Here is a 16,085-nt window from a genome sequence, read left to right as displayed (position 1 = left end):
AGATCAATTTATTACCGATCAATTTAGATGGGTTTATGCCTTAAGAAGGGTGGGATTGTGAATCGCACCAAATGACCTTCAAGGTGGATGTTCCACTTCAAAGTCCTGCACAAATCTGGAACACTCCTTTAAACCATATCGCCACCGCTGAATTAAAACAAACGCTTGGGAGCCAGGAGCATCAGGCTATGACGGCGGCCAGTTGCTGGTTCAATGAACAAATAAATGGCCTCACTGAAAATGGAGACCCACTGGATTGGAGGAACCACCATGACGTCATTGCTTCCATCTCAAAGTCGGATACGCTACCACTGATCGTCAATTGCTCTAACTTGTTCGTCAAACTGGAACCTAACTGTGTATCGAAAACGATCTTATGACTCTGTCCAGCTACATGAGTGTTAGGTGTAGGCACATAACTAAACGAGGCAGCGTCTGACCCACGGCGCATCAGAATAACTGCCGATTCACCGCTGGCGGCACTGCCTTGACACTCTATTGCATTTGTTTCGGGAACAAATCAACTGTTTCGTGAATTGTGCTGTCATTTGAGCGATTCAACTTGCCCTGCTTGTTGTATGTAACTCATGGTCTAGCCCCCAGCCGTGAAAGAATGCTGATGCTGGTTCAGGTAAGTCGGAGACCATGGTGATGCCCATGACTTGGCTTGGTTTTATCAGCGTGCCTTTGGTAACAGCAATCTGCGATATCAACACAGCCCAAACATGCTCCAAAATGATGTGCATATATTTCGAAATGCATAAGGTAAATACCTAGTAGACCGATCACATGGAGCAACCAAAACAAGGCTCGAGTTTCAGTTTGGACACCTTAACGAGAGCAATATATGAAACTATGCACGGATATAATCATCCAGACGCAGGGCGACCCGTTACATCCCGCCCAAACGGCTCCCCCACTAAAACACGTCACGGCGTCACGAAGAGCGCGGACCAATCAGCGGCGCGCGGCGCGGCCAATCCCGCTTGCGTTGTCATCGCGGGCCGTTGCCGAACACGGGTCGTACGGCCGGGCACTTTCGCTGGCCGGTGCCCGGGCTGCTGGCGCTCCGTCGGCGGTCGCCCTACACGCTAAGCGGACACGGAGCCCGCGCGCCGCCGGACGCCGCGTCGGGGCACGTCGCTGCGACGTCACACGCGTGCGGACGGCACGTGATGTCATCGGTGACGTCGCGACATTATCGCGCCGACCGCGGCTAAAGAGCCGCTCCCATCACGCCGTCTGGAAAGGAAATGAGCCCGTGAATATCGACGGTGTAATGACGTCGTGGAGCTCAAACGAGAACATTCTGTTAACAGCCGTTCATGTGGGCCGAGGTGGTGACACTAGCTATCGCATTAGGACTGTCGGCTCCAAGATAAACAATGTTTTTCTTCTCGGCAGGACGAAAAAGTTCTTATGGTTTGTGATGTATGCGACCGTAAACAAAACCAACCACAGAGGACTAATACACCTGCACACACTGCCTTGGTAACAAGTGGTTTGTTATATTACGACCAACACAAAGATGTATAGTAAGCGCCTACGTTTAGCCATGCAAGTAAATGCTTTGAAACATTAGTTATCTTTAACAAACGACAGACCACGCTCGATACAATATAAGTATAAATTAAAAGATCGGTAGAATACATGCTTGCCTATGATAGGCCGTGTGCATTCGCGTTCTCTTTGGCACTCAAGCTATTCGAAACATACAGTCGCTTTGACATACTTAAAGAATCCATAGGCCTGGTCTATGCGTTTAAGCAACAAAACTAAATTATTAATCTACCCACATGATGGTGCATTTCCCCAATGTATATCACACGCACTTTAAAGTTTATTCTACGGCAGCAAGCGTACGTCACCTTTCATAAGTTCAATTTGGACACAAAAATAGCGTCATTTCTCGTGACAACGGCGCAAGAAAAGGGACCTGACTTCGCAAGCACGGCTGCTGCGCCCACGGTAATTTAAAAGGGAAACGCCCTCGCCTGGTCGCATTCCTGTGCGGCGGGTCTCGATGGAAGCCCATGAGAAGTGCCGATTTGACCCCTATGGGATTTTGGAAAGATACTGACCCGATTTTTGTGTTCATGGTCGCAAATAAGGACTTCTGCCATCAACCAGCGCCCTGCAAGGTTAACAAATTCGATAACTTTAAAGATATAAACAATTGATGTAAAAATATTAAAAACTACCCTCAACTTGCTCTTAATCTGGCCACGACAGAGCATTTTGCTGTCGAAAAAGCATTTGCAGTGATATACCCTTTTCCCAATGATGACCAAAGTATTGCGAAAACCGCAACACCTTAAATAACCACCAGGGACCGAACTGCACGCCCGGCGACCTTGCATGGTCCAGCCTCTTTCGGCTCAGGACGCAGAGTCTTTTATTCGAGATGGGTTTGGGGAACGATGCCACTGACCATCCGTCAGTTCATACTGACACAACCGTGGCATGGGTATTTCTGAGGCCTGTTAGAAGTTGCAGCCGGCACATTCGTCAACATCATACGCTCGGCTTCACGCCTTCATCTGGCCTGGCTGCAGAGATCTGGCATAAACCGTTAAAAGTGGCTCAATCGAGTGGATCCATGGTATGGACCGTAACCGCCTGCTCGTATCAACCCAAACGCTTGTCGACACTATAGTCTTTTCCACATCGGGCAGACTATGTTAGTGTTTGTGTCACCACTACACCGGATTACCAAAGCTCGGACCCAGTTCTGATGCATGCTCTTCTGTGTTTTTTCTCCTTTTAAGATTTTTACATGCTCCACGTTAATCCAGTGCAGGAGGCAAAATTGTAATGATATCGCAGGACTCCAGGAAAACGCGCCTGATGAAGCAGCTTGCATGACAATGCCGGATTGTTTATGCAGCACAAATTTTAAACAATTGCGCTTTCTTTTGCTGAGAGTCGCATGAACCTGCGATGAGTGGTTTCAACTTTTTACAATGCGGCCAGACCGAGCTGGATGGATCATGGATGGTTGGTTGCAAATTTTCTCACAATGCAAGTGAGCCTCACTCGGCCTGCAGCTTCGTTCGTGCACAGTTGTCACATGATTGAACATAACTTTTTTCATCACCGAAAATGACAAGAGCCCGCCGGGTCCCTACTTTCATATCCTCCACGTCTGCTGACTGCCAATCCATGGTCTTCAAAAGCACGGTCGTGTTCGGTAGATCCGCTGTTCGACAGCAAGGTGTGACGCATCCCAACTATGCCACGTCACAGTGTTCTCCGGGAGAGACTTACGCATCTGAACACAAATTGTTTTCAAGGGAGGCTGACAATAGATTAAGAGGACAAATGCATGGCGCTTTAACATACGGTACGCGCTTTTCAAGCACGACAGACATGAGTGCGTTGCGCGTCGACCATATTTGCAAAGCGCAAGGGTAACATTGCCCTGGCGTTTCCTTCTGCGATGCCTAGGAGGCTGAATAGTTTAGTTTCCAGAAAGTTTCCTGCGTCGTCCCTCCCGTAATCCCGCCCAAAAGGCAATGCCCACGATTCACCGAGACCGCTGCCAGCCACTGGCAGCAAAGAAAAGCAGCCACTTTGATTAACATCTGGGCGCTGCGGGAAAGCCCAAACAGCTTGGAACGATACCCTAATATGCTATGGTGAACTACAATTATGCATACGGTCTTCTCCCCTATTGTAGATCTCTACTAATTTGACTTTGAAGGTGTGCAGCCGCGTATGTCGCTCTTGGAAAGCATCGTGACAAAATGCGCGCATGCTCCGTGACACCTTGCCGTTAGAACAGCGAGGAGAAAGTCACTTCTCGATCAGCTTGTCTGACTTCAGTTAATGACTTTGAATGGTAGAAGGCAATATCGAAAGTTATATACCTAAAAAGACCTCGATTTGTTGTGTCAAGTCTTTCTTGACTCACTCCTTGTGCCTTCCATCCGCATGCACGATGCTAAATATTTGATAGGGTAAGTTCATTAGGTGCTAGGAAAATTCATACAAGTTCGGCGCTGTGACATTCACCGGTGTTGCGATGAGAAAGAAAAGAACTTCCAAACACAGGTGCGTTTTAGTAGGCCATGCCGGATTAGCTTGGCCCGCCTCATCTCGTCCAATTTCTATTTTGTGATGTGCTGTGTGGACGAACCACCAATCACCTTTTCGAGATGATAATAATTGCAGGAGTAAATCCGGGCAAATAATTTTGTATGTCTTTGCCTGGCATTCGTAGACATTTGGAGATACATTTGCTTGTCAAGCATTTTAAGCCAACAAAATGCTTGAAACGCACAGTGAATATATATTTTTCTGCCCAACATGCTGTTACCTTTTTTAGTTTATTTTTTTTCGTTCCCGCAAATGTGCTGATTCCAAGGACCAGGAATAACTTAAATGAGCGTGATAACATTTCGTCCAGTAAGCGATCATAACATTGGCGCATGAGGCTTGGGCATATCCTGATGCGCATAGTGATTACATTTACGCCAACTTGTCCCGGCTTTTTGGTTTCTGCTTGCGTCCCTGCAAAGTTGAACCTATTTCACCATTCATGGGTTCGTGCTATACCTTGTCTGCAGAGCGCTTCCCCCAAGCGCCACTGAGTTGGGTCCAGTCTTTTCTTTTCTTCGCTTGTAGCTGGTCAGACGCTGCTGTGCTCTTTGGCTGAGATACTTTGTAATTCGCACTAATGAAATGCTGCAAATTATCTGCAAGAAATTAAAACTAAATTAAAGGGCAGATGGTCTCAATATAGCCGCTCAACACCGCCCTAGGACATCACCATCATCACCAACAACATGAAACGTTTCAGAGTGATAACACATGCAAGATATTTCCATGCGGAGACCCAAAAAGGAAAGTTTAAGATGTCACCACTGAACGAGACTCGCTATATTACTGGGATCCAGGACGGTTAAACATGGGCAATAACTACGTTTGTAATACACCGTTCGTGTTGCATTAGCTATAGGTCATGCAAACCAGTTCTAAGTAATTTACATCGCAATGGTCTCAGCAACGACAGTAGAAAGATAGAGGACGGGCAGGCGATACAATTTTGCGTGCGGTCGTTTTAATTTCATGCTTTCCAAACACAGCTGGACTACACATGTTTAACGCATTTCCTGGGATGCGGCAAGCATGACTCATAGGTCCCGCGGCATAGAACAATGGAACAGCAATTCGCCTTAGTAGGAAATCGACTCACCCGATGCGTCCGACCCGTCCTGCAGCTCCGGTAGTAGAACGTTTCGCTTGCCCCAGGATCCACCCAGGTTATTCCAGGCAGCTCGCTTTCCCCAGCCCCCGCTAAAGCTATCCCACCCCTTCCTCTTCCCCCAGGCACCATTGAAGTTGTCCCAGTCTGTTCGTTTTCCCCAGGACCCACCGAAGTTGTCCCACTTTGCTCTCTTTCCCCACGACCCACCAAGGTTGTCCCACTTCGCCCGCTTTCCCCACGACCCATCGAAGTTGTCCCAATTGTTTCGTTTTCCCCATGAACCGCCAAAGTTGTCCCACTTCGCTCTTTTTCCCCAAGACGGACCCATGCTATTCCACTTAGACCTCTTGCCCCAAGACCCCCCAAAGTTGTTCCACTTTCCCCTCTTGCCCCACGAGCCGTCAAAGTTATTCCAGGCGCGTTTTCCCCAGGATCCGGCAAAGTTGTTCCAGCGCCGCTTGTCCTCCGGTGCGGAATAGCCAGATAAGACGAGACCCGTGGCCACTTCCCGCAGTAACGCATCCGAGTCTGCGTCGTCCTCTACCTGAAAAAGCCCAGAAATCACTATTAAGAACGTATTGCTGGGTTTTGTCCACAGCGGTATCCGTATAACGCTTGTTCTACACCAACTGCAAAAAAAAAAACGATTGGGGGGTAACAAGTTCGTGGCCGATACGTCGGCTAACCAATGCATCCATCTTCAGCATTCATACAGTTCCTCCTGAAATTACATTCAAATGCACATCATGGAGGGGTTTCGTGCATTTTTGGGGGAATTTAGCGGGCCAACACCAATGCACAGCTCAATGTTTGGTGTTCAACTCACCGAACATTTTAGAATAAGTTAAGTGCAGAAAGGCCACACTGTGTGCTCACTGCTGCCAGTTGTCAGTGGCGAGATGATTGCATTACCGCGGTCCCGTCAAGCGGTGCGCGATTGAAATTGATGCTGATTTTCAAACCAGGGTGTTCAAAGGAAACGCTGCAGCGACAGCCGCGATTCTCGGAGTACTTCAAAGCGCCTGTGACGTCCTGCAGTTCACTGCCACCCGCCACGGCAGATGTCCGTTTTGAAGGCAACTTAACTCGATTGTCTAACAAAAGCCTGGTCTGTGCTGCCGGCACATCCACCAACTGTCTTTCCAGCGTGCAGAAACGCGCGGAATATGCCGAGCGTCTGTTCGACACCGTTTCGCAAGCGCCGTCGAGCGCAAGGCCGACAGCGCCATCGCTGGCGGGAGTCGGTGCTCTTAGGCCGATTTGGGGGGCGCATTCGCCCAGCACGGCCACAAGCAGCGAGATGTGCCGCGCGCTGCACTGGCGGCGAGGCTGCATACGAAATGAACCGCACAGCTAGTCACAGCTGGCGAAAACGACGCTATCGAATGCCAGAATGCCAGCGGCTTGACGTGCCTGCATCTGGCATCATGGAAGTCGAAGAAAATGCACGGGTGCATCAGCTGGTGCGGAAAATCAGATCCCCGGCAGTCCTGAGACGCCTGGCGCTTGTCGATGTGTGTCAGGACGCTGCTGGCCAGGCCGTAGCGTCAGATTGCGGCGCGCCAGGGGAGGAGGGGGGAGGGGGAGAGGGGAGGGCGTCGCTGAAGGTGCTCCACCGAACAGGACGTTCTTCCCCAAGGGGAGCCGAGTCAGCGTGGCGCAATGTTGGCTACTCGCGTCATGGGATGAGCTTGCCTGTCGGTCAATAACATGCTGAAGGGCTAGACTTTGTGGTGTTGAGGCATGCCACAGGGCAGATGAATGCTTGAATATACGAAATGAAGGGATAAAGATAAATAATGATTGCGAATAGTGATTTAAATTTTTGGTCATTCTGAACGGCTGATTATCATTGAGGTAGAAAGCGAGTCTTCTGGAGGTGTTTGCAAAATATATTTTCGAGATACAGTCCAGCCTGTACTTTGGTTTGCATCCTTCAGCCTCCAAAGCTATTCCGGTGTGATTCCGGTTTATTCGGAGAGATATGTGCTAACGTTACGCCAGTTTCCCATATGGTTTTTAACACCAACACAAGAGACCGTAATTTTACTGACGGAGTCTGAGCGATCAACAGGGAGCCATCCGCAGCTGGTAAACATCGCAGACTCGTCAAATGTGTGGGCCACAAATCCAGGCTTAGCAAGGGGCATGTAAAATAGGCAGTAAACAAAAGCAGTAAATCATTTCGCGCGTGGAAAACAGCACCAGCTCGAATAAATACGTTTCACGTGAAGACAGGGTGGTAAGAATCGTTGTTTTCAGCACTCTCGTGGGAACATTGAAAGGACAGCTCGCTTGAGAAGGCTCAGGGGGCTTTATGGCGCAGGTAAAGAAGATCTTGTCCGGTCTAGAACGAAAATTGAGGGTGATGTCATCATTGTTTTATTCAATAATTTACCGGCAACATCGCAGCCTATGAACTTATGCGTGTGATGCCTGATGACATGCACGATACAGATGACATTAAAACTTAGTGCTTGAGGTAGCCACGATTACAACTTAGTTAGAAAATATGCACTAAACGAAACGAAACGATGTTGCCCAGCCATCACCAGGCAATTATGATCAGAACCAAAAATATCGGTACCTTTACAGGGCCAAACAATGTGCAATCCTGCACGTCAACCTCACACGTGGCAGCAGGGTTTAAGCAGGGTAAAATATTTCCGCACTCTGGGAACAATCTATTTTGATATGCCATACATAAATAATAGCTTAAAAAGAGATCACATTTAATTTATGTAAAATATACTATATTCAATACATTTTCCTAAAATTTTTATTGCCGGTCATTGATGAAACACAGGGCTCCCTCTTGGGTTTCAGCATTCGCTTAGCGCATCGGGTGTGTGGCATTGCCAGAGGGTCGTCGCCCCCCCCCTCCCCCACCGGACGCTGCGCAAGCGGGTCCCGGGACCGGCGATCCGAAGAGAGTTAATCTTGTCTTGGCTCAAACAAAGTTAAAGAGCTGAAAGCCACTTGTTTGCAAGCGTTTTATAAAACAATCAAAGTTTTGCGTTTTGTTTAACGACGCATCCGGCGACTGGTCGCGGATTGCGCTCATCTGCTACCGTTATTTTGTCTGCGACGGCTCTATGCTATTGCTCGGTGTGGTGCGGCGTTACGCCAATCACCGAGCGCCCAGTCATTTGGTGCGGCGTTACGCTAGCAACCGTGCTCTCAGTCATATGGTGCGGCGTTATGCTAACAGCTGTACGCCCAGCCACTTGGCGCAGAGCGACACTAACAGTCGTACACCCAGTCATTTGATACAGCGTTACGCCAACAGACTGTGCCCAGTCGTTTGACACAGAGTTACGCTAATAGCCGTGCGCCCAGTCAGTCGTAGAATCCGGTTGAAAGCCCAGTTGGAATCGTCCTCGTTTCCTCCTCATCTTCCCCGTTTGCAGTGGTGTGCAATAATATGGACTGAGTGCAACACAATCTACTCCCTCCCCCGTTCCCGTCCCCCAATCCGCTATGAGTGGTCGAGCACTCTCAATGACCAGTGGTGTAGCCGGATGATCACATGGGTTTGCTTTCTATGAACCCGTGAAAGCGTTAACTGCAGCAATAACGGTTTTAGTTTCTGGCGTTGAGCTGTAACTTTGCAATCACTTCGCGGCCCTGTCTGGCGAGGTCACAGGGAAAACTATCCAATGAACTGGATCGGCTGATTTTGGGTGGTACGATCAGAGAATAGGCAACAAACTGCGTTTCTCATGTGCTATGATTTTAAAACCAGGCATGTAGAGCATTTGATGTAGCACTTTATCTGGAGGGCACGGAGCGGTAGCGTAAATTTCGAGAGAAAAGGTGAAGAAGGGAAATCGCCGAGGAGCATTAGGGCAAAACTGCGGACTAAAAAGATAAGTATACTAATGCGATCCCGTAGCCAAAGTCTTGCTTCTGTACTGCCGGAGACATTGCTGACATTCTGCATATGTTTCTGCTAGTGATCGCGCAAGTGACATATTGGAGCTTGGTCATGGCGTGTTGTGGTTATTTCAGATCGCACGCGGCGACCATGGTGCAGCCGTCTGCAGACCAGCCGCAATCGTGTCAGGATGACACCGGACCGTGTTGTGGACATGGCAGCGTCATTTCCGGTTAGCGCGAGACCGTGTACATTCTGACAGCGTCGCGCCCGCCTGGGTGAGGTCACAGGTCAACGGCACGGTACTGTGAGCCGACTGTAAACGCACCGTGTGTTACACGTAATAGTTCTATCATGCTAATCAGCTAGTGGAGTTGGTCTCGCAAGCTTACCACAGTCCGGTAATGTCGGCTAAGCTCCGAGTAAGCTTAACTTTTTGCGGTTTGTGAGCTCCGATGACACGTTGAACGTACCAGGCGACCTTAGGACATGACCTATCAGACACTTTCGGACAAGCCAATCAGCGCGCTCCATCCGTTGTCTCCCACAATCATGGCGTCCGCTTGTCATGACGCTGGAGTGGCACGCCGGCCCCGCAGGCTTCCCGTGCTGGTTTCCAGCGCATTAGCGTCCGTGACAGACAGTCTCCGTAGGGCAGTTTTGGGGAGGGACGTCGTGGGTTCATGCGCGCAGCCTCAGTGGCGTGCTACGTCTTATAACAGGCTGACCGCAGGCTCAAAACTTGCGCTGGGATGTTCGGCCTTTTTCGCCACAGCCAGCCCGAGATTTTGAAGTTTCGAGGCAGCCGCAGCTGTCTGTGGTCCATGACGACCAGCGCCATGGACGGGATGGAGCAGCGCCCAACACTGAGCAACCTTGTGACCATGACTGGCGTGCTTGGCACATTTGCGACCTCCTGCAATCTCATCCGCTGTTCCCCCCAGTCAGTTGAGCTTCCGTGTTAGGAACTTGAAATACGGCGGCACCGTGATTTGCTCCGGCACGTCCTCGACACTGCGCTGTGCGCTTCAACGCCAGGCGATGCCATCGATCGGTCACCAATGTTTGCCGCCTGCCACGTTTCCAGGTGCCGCGAGACAGCCGCCCAGTGGCTGACGTTATGACGTCCAGTAGTGATGCCATCTGGCAGCACTGGTAGCCTATTCAAAGCGAATTCTAGCCGCAAGCAATCCATGAGATGATCATAAAACTGTTACCAGAGGTCTGTTTTAGTTCAAGTTTAAGGAACGACATTTTTAAAACTGTGAAAAGAATATTGCATAGTGCTAGTGCCAGTACAGCATGAGGTGGCTTTCATCAGCTTATTTGACCACAGCTGACAATTGAGACGATTTGAATGCTTGCGGTGACAAAATATTTATTTTCCACACTTGGGTCTAGTTGCAGCGCCGCGAGCTCCCGCGTGTCGGCGCGACCAGTTGGCAGTCGGAGTCTGCTGGTGTTCTAACTGGCAGGCTGTAACTAAAATCAATAAATCATTGCCGGTTTTGGTTCCTTTGGAGCTCAACTGAAGTCCCATTCTCACATTTTGGATACAATGAAAAATATCGGCCGTCGGAACTATTCATGTTATGCTATTTCAGGAAGACAAAATAGAAGGACGAAGCATGTTACGCCCCCCACTCACTCTGTCTCTTGGCGGAGACGCCAGCTGAACAGAATGCTCTATCCAATCATGTGCAGCAGTTTTAGTTCCAATTCTGTACGACAAGGGTTATGTATTGGCTAGTCTCCTCATCTGCGCTGTGAACAAGTGTGAAATACTTTTCAAAGGCTGTAACAGGTTGACATTATGCAAAAGATGCGCAAAACCAATTGTTTTAAGTTGGCGAAAGCACTTTCCCAAACCTCACGCATATATTGCCACATTCTCCAACTGCTTCTTAACTTGAAACTTCACCCCAATTTTCTTGACCAAGCCATAGTTCAGCTGCTCCCGCCATTCGGTTCATGTTGGCCAGAAATATCCATACTTCAGGAAAACTCCTCTTGCTCTAATAAGTTGCTCGAGTGCACCACCAATGGCGCAGTGTCTGGGGTTTGATCGAAACATGGGTATATTGCTTAAAGCACATGTACTTAGGAAAGTTGAAATTCTACGGAAATGCTATTAAGCAATTTTTTCAGCTGGGCCTGCTCAAACTGGTACCATGAATTCAGGTCAAGATATTTGCTGCAGCACATTCAAGGCAATAAGCTGGATGAGATAACTGCAAAAATTAAGTTCATGATAATGGAACCGTGCTATGACTTGGAAAACAACATAGGTATATGCTGCTCCTATATACCCCTTAATATTTTCTTAATATTTTCCGTTGCAAACACCCCGTTTATAACATCAAATTGATGATGCAAGATGCGAGCTCATTAAATTCAAAGTAATTTGAAAGACGAAATGCACCACCTCCTCGTCATGACAATTAAGGCAAGCAACTGGATGCCGCCCACCGCGCGGTTGCGTCTAAGCTTACTGCTCTGCTCGCGGATGTGTTGCAGGCGCTTAAAGCGGCCATGCAATAGACCTGTCATGAATGAGCAACGAGTAAAATAAATTTGTAGGTAATGGTGTCGATGGAAGGGGGGTGAGCGAGAGTTTTGTGAAGTGCGGAATGCTTTGTTTTGTGAGTAGCTGAAACTGCTCGGAAGTGCTGGCCTCGCTGTGCGCGTTCATCAGGTCAATAACGTGGCCACCAACCGGATTGGGTTTTACCCACGTGTGGCCTGAAGAATTCACACTTCTTCATGTTGGAGTTGTATCTTTTTCAATCAAACGTTCTTACGTGGTCTGAGCTCAGTGGCAAAGTGACAAAGTCTAAGCCTTGTCACTGACTCATTGCCACATGAATCACAGAGACAGAGGCTGGGTTGAGTGGCCGTCAGTGATACCGCAACATCCACGGGCAGTTGCGGTTGGATTATGTTGGTTTTGCGAATGGCAACGGGGGTGGCAAGGTGCTGTAAGGGGCTTGTAGTATGATTGCCGGTGAGATAGCGGAAGTCGTTACAAGATACGGTCGACAGGAATCAATACGGAACTCTCACCTATGTTAGAAACTAATTTCGATTGCAAAGCGCAAATAAATTGAAATGCTAGGTAGCATTTGTAGCCAGTGCTCTTAAAGCGTTCGTGGAATACAACTTTCCAACAAACAAAATTTCGCCGTAAACGCAAGTTTGCAAACCGTGCTCTTAACTAGCAATTTGCGCCTAATGAAATGGGGAGGGTCATAAAACAAATGAAACGCCTCATTTCGAATCCGTACCCATGTCATGCGCAAATTATTGCAGATATCTAGGAAGCTGCTGGCTGTAAATCCGTGGGCTCATGTGGTATTGGCTGCAGAACACTGGTGGAAGAAAGGAGATATGTGCCTCAATGAAACGGTTCCCCGGTTATTGGCCCGGCACTACCCTGTACATATCTCCACATACGACCACCGGGGGTTAAAAGAACCTCTTTCGCTTGGTATTTCATGATCCAATCGTCGGAACGAAGCAAACAAATTGTCTATAGGCCCGGTTAATGCCACCCAGGAATCGTTAGATGAAAGCTTGTCATGTGACTGATGATATCAGAGGTCAAGCCAGATCCGTGAGTCACGAATTTTGGAGCGAATTCAGGGTTCTATGTGCCAGTAAAAACAGTCATCCACGCTTCAAGTCGACGCCAGAATAAAAATAGTGTGCTCGTACACTTAAGAATCTTATTAATGTGTTGATCAAAGACCTGAGTTAAGTTAAGATCAGATCAAAGTCATGTGAGGTCAAGTAAGGTTACTTTACGAGACGAGATGTTAGCTCCTCTGGTTCACATAATTTGTTCACACAGATCATTGACCGAAAAGTTGTCTGTTATACCGGCTGCTTTATCACAGAATGGAGTAGCCATCTGTAGACCGTTATGAGTTGGCTTCATATGACATCTATCGGCGACCGGGTGTAATCTTGCATTGTGTGGCTGACCTTAGCTGGCGAACAGCCAAACCAGCCGATGTGACACACGACAGCAATCAATAGCAAGATGGTAAGCTGCAAGTTGCTCACATGTACAGACAACAATCGCGGTGCAAGCCTTCATGGATTACGTCACAGTCCGGCAGCCTGATCCAATTAATATTTTTTTCTCCAGAATGCCTCGACTCATGTGTCAGATTCCTAAATGTAAAAACAAATCACTTATCAGAAACCACCGATTTGGTGAACTTGCCTGATGGGATTCAAAAGCCACTCCTGAAACTCGGAGAGGTTTCGGGACTAATTTACTTCTGTCCTCTCCTCCACGCCATAGCAGGGCACCTATTTCACAAACGCAAACAATTTTTCCAGTTTTCCAGCTTCCTCCGAACATCGTTTGCCATGACAATCACAAGTTTCGCGGGGAGACGTTTTGGAGAGCGCAGGCAGCCTGTCGCCGCCGGAGACGTACCGGTGCCGGCTGCCGCTTGCCCCAGTTGCCGTGCAGGTCATTCCAGTCGGCACGCTTGTCGGTGGAGACCGGCTCCGGCTGCTCGCCGCGGCTCGGCCGGACGGCCAGCAGGGCCAGGCAGGTCAGCAGCAGACAGCGGCTCTCCATGGCGGGTCAGGCTGCGGCAGAGCACAGGTCAGGTCAGAGACCGACTTCCGGCGGCGGGCCCGGCTGCGCAGAGCACAGGTCAAGTCAGGGACCGACTCCCCGTGGCGGGCCCGGCTGCGGCAGAGCACAGGTCAGGTCAGGGACCGACTCCCCGTGGTGGGTCCGGCTGCGACAGAGCACAGGTCAGGTCAGGGACCGACTCCCCGTGGTGGGTCCGGCTGCGACAGAGCACAGGTCAGGTCAGGGACCGACTCCCCGTGGCGGCCCCGGCTGTGACAGAGCACAGATCAGGTCAGAGACCGACTCCCCGTGGAGGCCCGGCTGTGGCAGAGCACAGGTCAGGTCAGAGACCGACTCCCGTGGCGGGCCCGGCTGTGGCAGAACACAGGTCAGGTCAGGGACGTGCACTTAAGTTCATGGTACAGCTGTAATACCTTTGACGACAGAGTAACGTGATGCAACCAGGCGATATACTTGCAGCATGTTATTGTTTAGAAACATTTTCGGAATATTTAAGTACGCATACCATTTGGTTTGCATCACGCCCTTCATCGAGGGAGAAGCGCCTTAAACCAGTGGGCTGTGCTGTTCACTGCATGCCCCGCGAACAGATGTAACGCAGACTTGTCCGTCCCTCCCCCCCCCCCCCCCACCCCCTCTCTCCCCCTGTCGTCCTTGGGATGCTGTTATGTGCCCGGTAACAGCAGCCACAAACGAACTATCAGCAAACACTTCCGGGAGGAAATGATCGGTCACGAGAAACGAACGTGCTTCAACCACACTTCTGTCCCTCGGTTGGGCTGTTCGATTCTGGATTTGGCGGATGTAAGATCCACAAACACATGTTTTGACCAAACGCGGATTCCTTTGAAGGTGGCAGGAAAATGGTCATTCAGTTTCGATGCGTCTGAGTAACCATCCACCCAAGTCGCTGTTTGGGTGCGCGTGATGCGCTTAGGTGCGGAATTGAGATTGTTATGGCGTCACTTTGTGGCGAGCGGAAGTTGCAGCTCGGGCCGCTTTGAAAAACAGACCCTATTTCAGACAGACCGTGCGCATCGTGGAGTGCGGGTCAATATCAGCACGTAATCAATGCCTTCAGCCTGCCTTTGGCGACCTACTTGCATTGGTTTGGTGGCTTAGAATCCCTTTACCCCTGGAACGCATGCTCGTAAATATGAATCTCCTCTAACTACCATCTATACAGCCGGCCTCACTTTTCCATATCCCTCACTTGCATATGCTGTTGACTGTCACACGGGCCGCCAGTGCTGGCGGTTCAGGGCCTTCCACGGGCCGGTGAAATCTGGCGGCGCACCGCACGACGCGACGCCAACAAACGGATGCATGTTTCACGTCATCATCATCTATGTGAAGAAGCAAGAGCAAACATTGAAATCCAATGCGTTCCGTGGCAGTGCGGTAAAGCCGCACTGACGATCAAAACATATGCTCCAGACGCATTACCTAACCTTGGATGGCTTGGCAACCGCGTACCTTAACGAATCCAACAAATAAGAGGGAGAACAAGCCCCGTAGGTAGTCTTATTGTTTGCTTGTCACCAGGGCATGTTTAGGCGCCGGAGAAAAGAACAACACAAACTACACGGTGGACAGAAATGAGAGATGCTCCGGTGGTTCCAAAGTGCAGGACTGGCGCTCGTTAACGAATGACGACATATGAACCAATACAAATGAGCGGCCAATGCTCCGTATTACCCTTCGCAACGGCTATCCTTGCGTGGGTGACATACCAACAGTCAGCACCGATCGAATGAAGAGGGCTTAGGCGCCGCCAACTGAGACGATGCTTGGAAGAACTTCATCCATTCCGGTCACTTACTGGAATGAGGCCAGAGTTCGTGGACGGTGGAAGTTCAGCCTAGAGATTCTACTGGAGTGTTTGCACAAATGAGTTCATCTGAGTCACTGGGCAATGGCAAATCGTCGGCGAGAGGAAGACTTAGTTTGAAGGATCGGCTTGGATGCCGTTTCTGAGGACTGGCCGAACCTATACACCTGCTGACCTATAATAGCATCCCGATACAAAATTTATGTTGAAAACTTCTCTCCTCTTCCGAAAAGCAGCTATATTAAAGCCGCACATCTAATTCATTCTTCACAGTTTAAAAGCGTTCCCATCCGCAGTTTAACGATATTTTTAATGACGCCATGGCGTTAATCTTGACAGCTTGTCAACATCAATCCAAACCTGTTTAAGGTATTCCACATTTACGCCATGTACCGTGTCACAGAACGGTCGTTCATCATGCAGGGTGACGACGTGAAATGAGCAAGCAAGAAGAAAGAAAAGCAAGAAAATCCGACGCAGGACCGGTGGTTCACGGTGCTTTGGCTTCCATTAGACATGCCTGTCTTTCTAAAGTTCTCCATTCGTGGACATT

General features: G+C 49.4%; 1 protein-coding gene across 2 annotated transcripts in view; it reads right to left on the bottom strand.

Moving 5' to 3' along the window:
* Positions 1–724: 724 nt before the first annotated feature.
* The window catches only part of Mip (Myoinhibiting peptide precursor), a 29,801-nt gene continuing 14,440 nt past the window's right edge, over positions 725–16,085 (bottom strand). Inside the window, exons 2-5 of one of the 2 annotated variants that reach the window (XM_037214854.1) lie at positions 13,534–13,691; positions 5,198–5,753; positions 4,558–4,697; positions 725–1,242 (exon numbers count right to left, since the gene is read on the bottom strand). In XM_037214854.1, coding sequence (XP_037070749.1) covers positions 1,234–1,242; positions 4,558–4,697; positions 5,198–5,753; positions 13,534–13,680 — 852 coding nt within the window. In that variant the 5' untranslated portion in view covers positions 13,681–13,691 and the 3' untranslated portion in view covers positions 725–1,233. The remainder of the gene's footprint in view (positions 1,243–4,557; positions 4,698–5,197; positions 5,754–13,533; positions 13,692–16,085) is intronic. The other variant, XM_037214855.1, reaches the window with a different exon arrangement.

Source organism: Pollicipes pollicipes, unplaced genomic scaffold (genome assembly GCF_011947565.3).
Source record: "Pollicipes pollicipes isolate AB1234 unplaced genomic scaffold, Ppol_2.1 Scaffold_3447;HRSCAF=4054_pilon_pilon_pilon, whole genome shotgun sequence".
NCBI lineage: Eukaryota > Metazoa > Arthropoda > Thecostraca > Pollicipedomorpha > Pollicipedidae > Pollicipes > Pollicipes pollicipes.
Note: the sequence above shows the minus strand (reverse complement) of the source record. Positions and strands in the feature narration are given on the sequence as shown.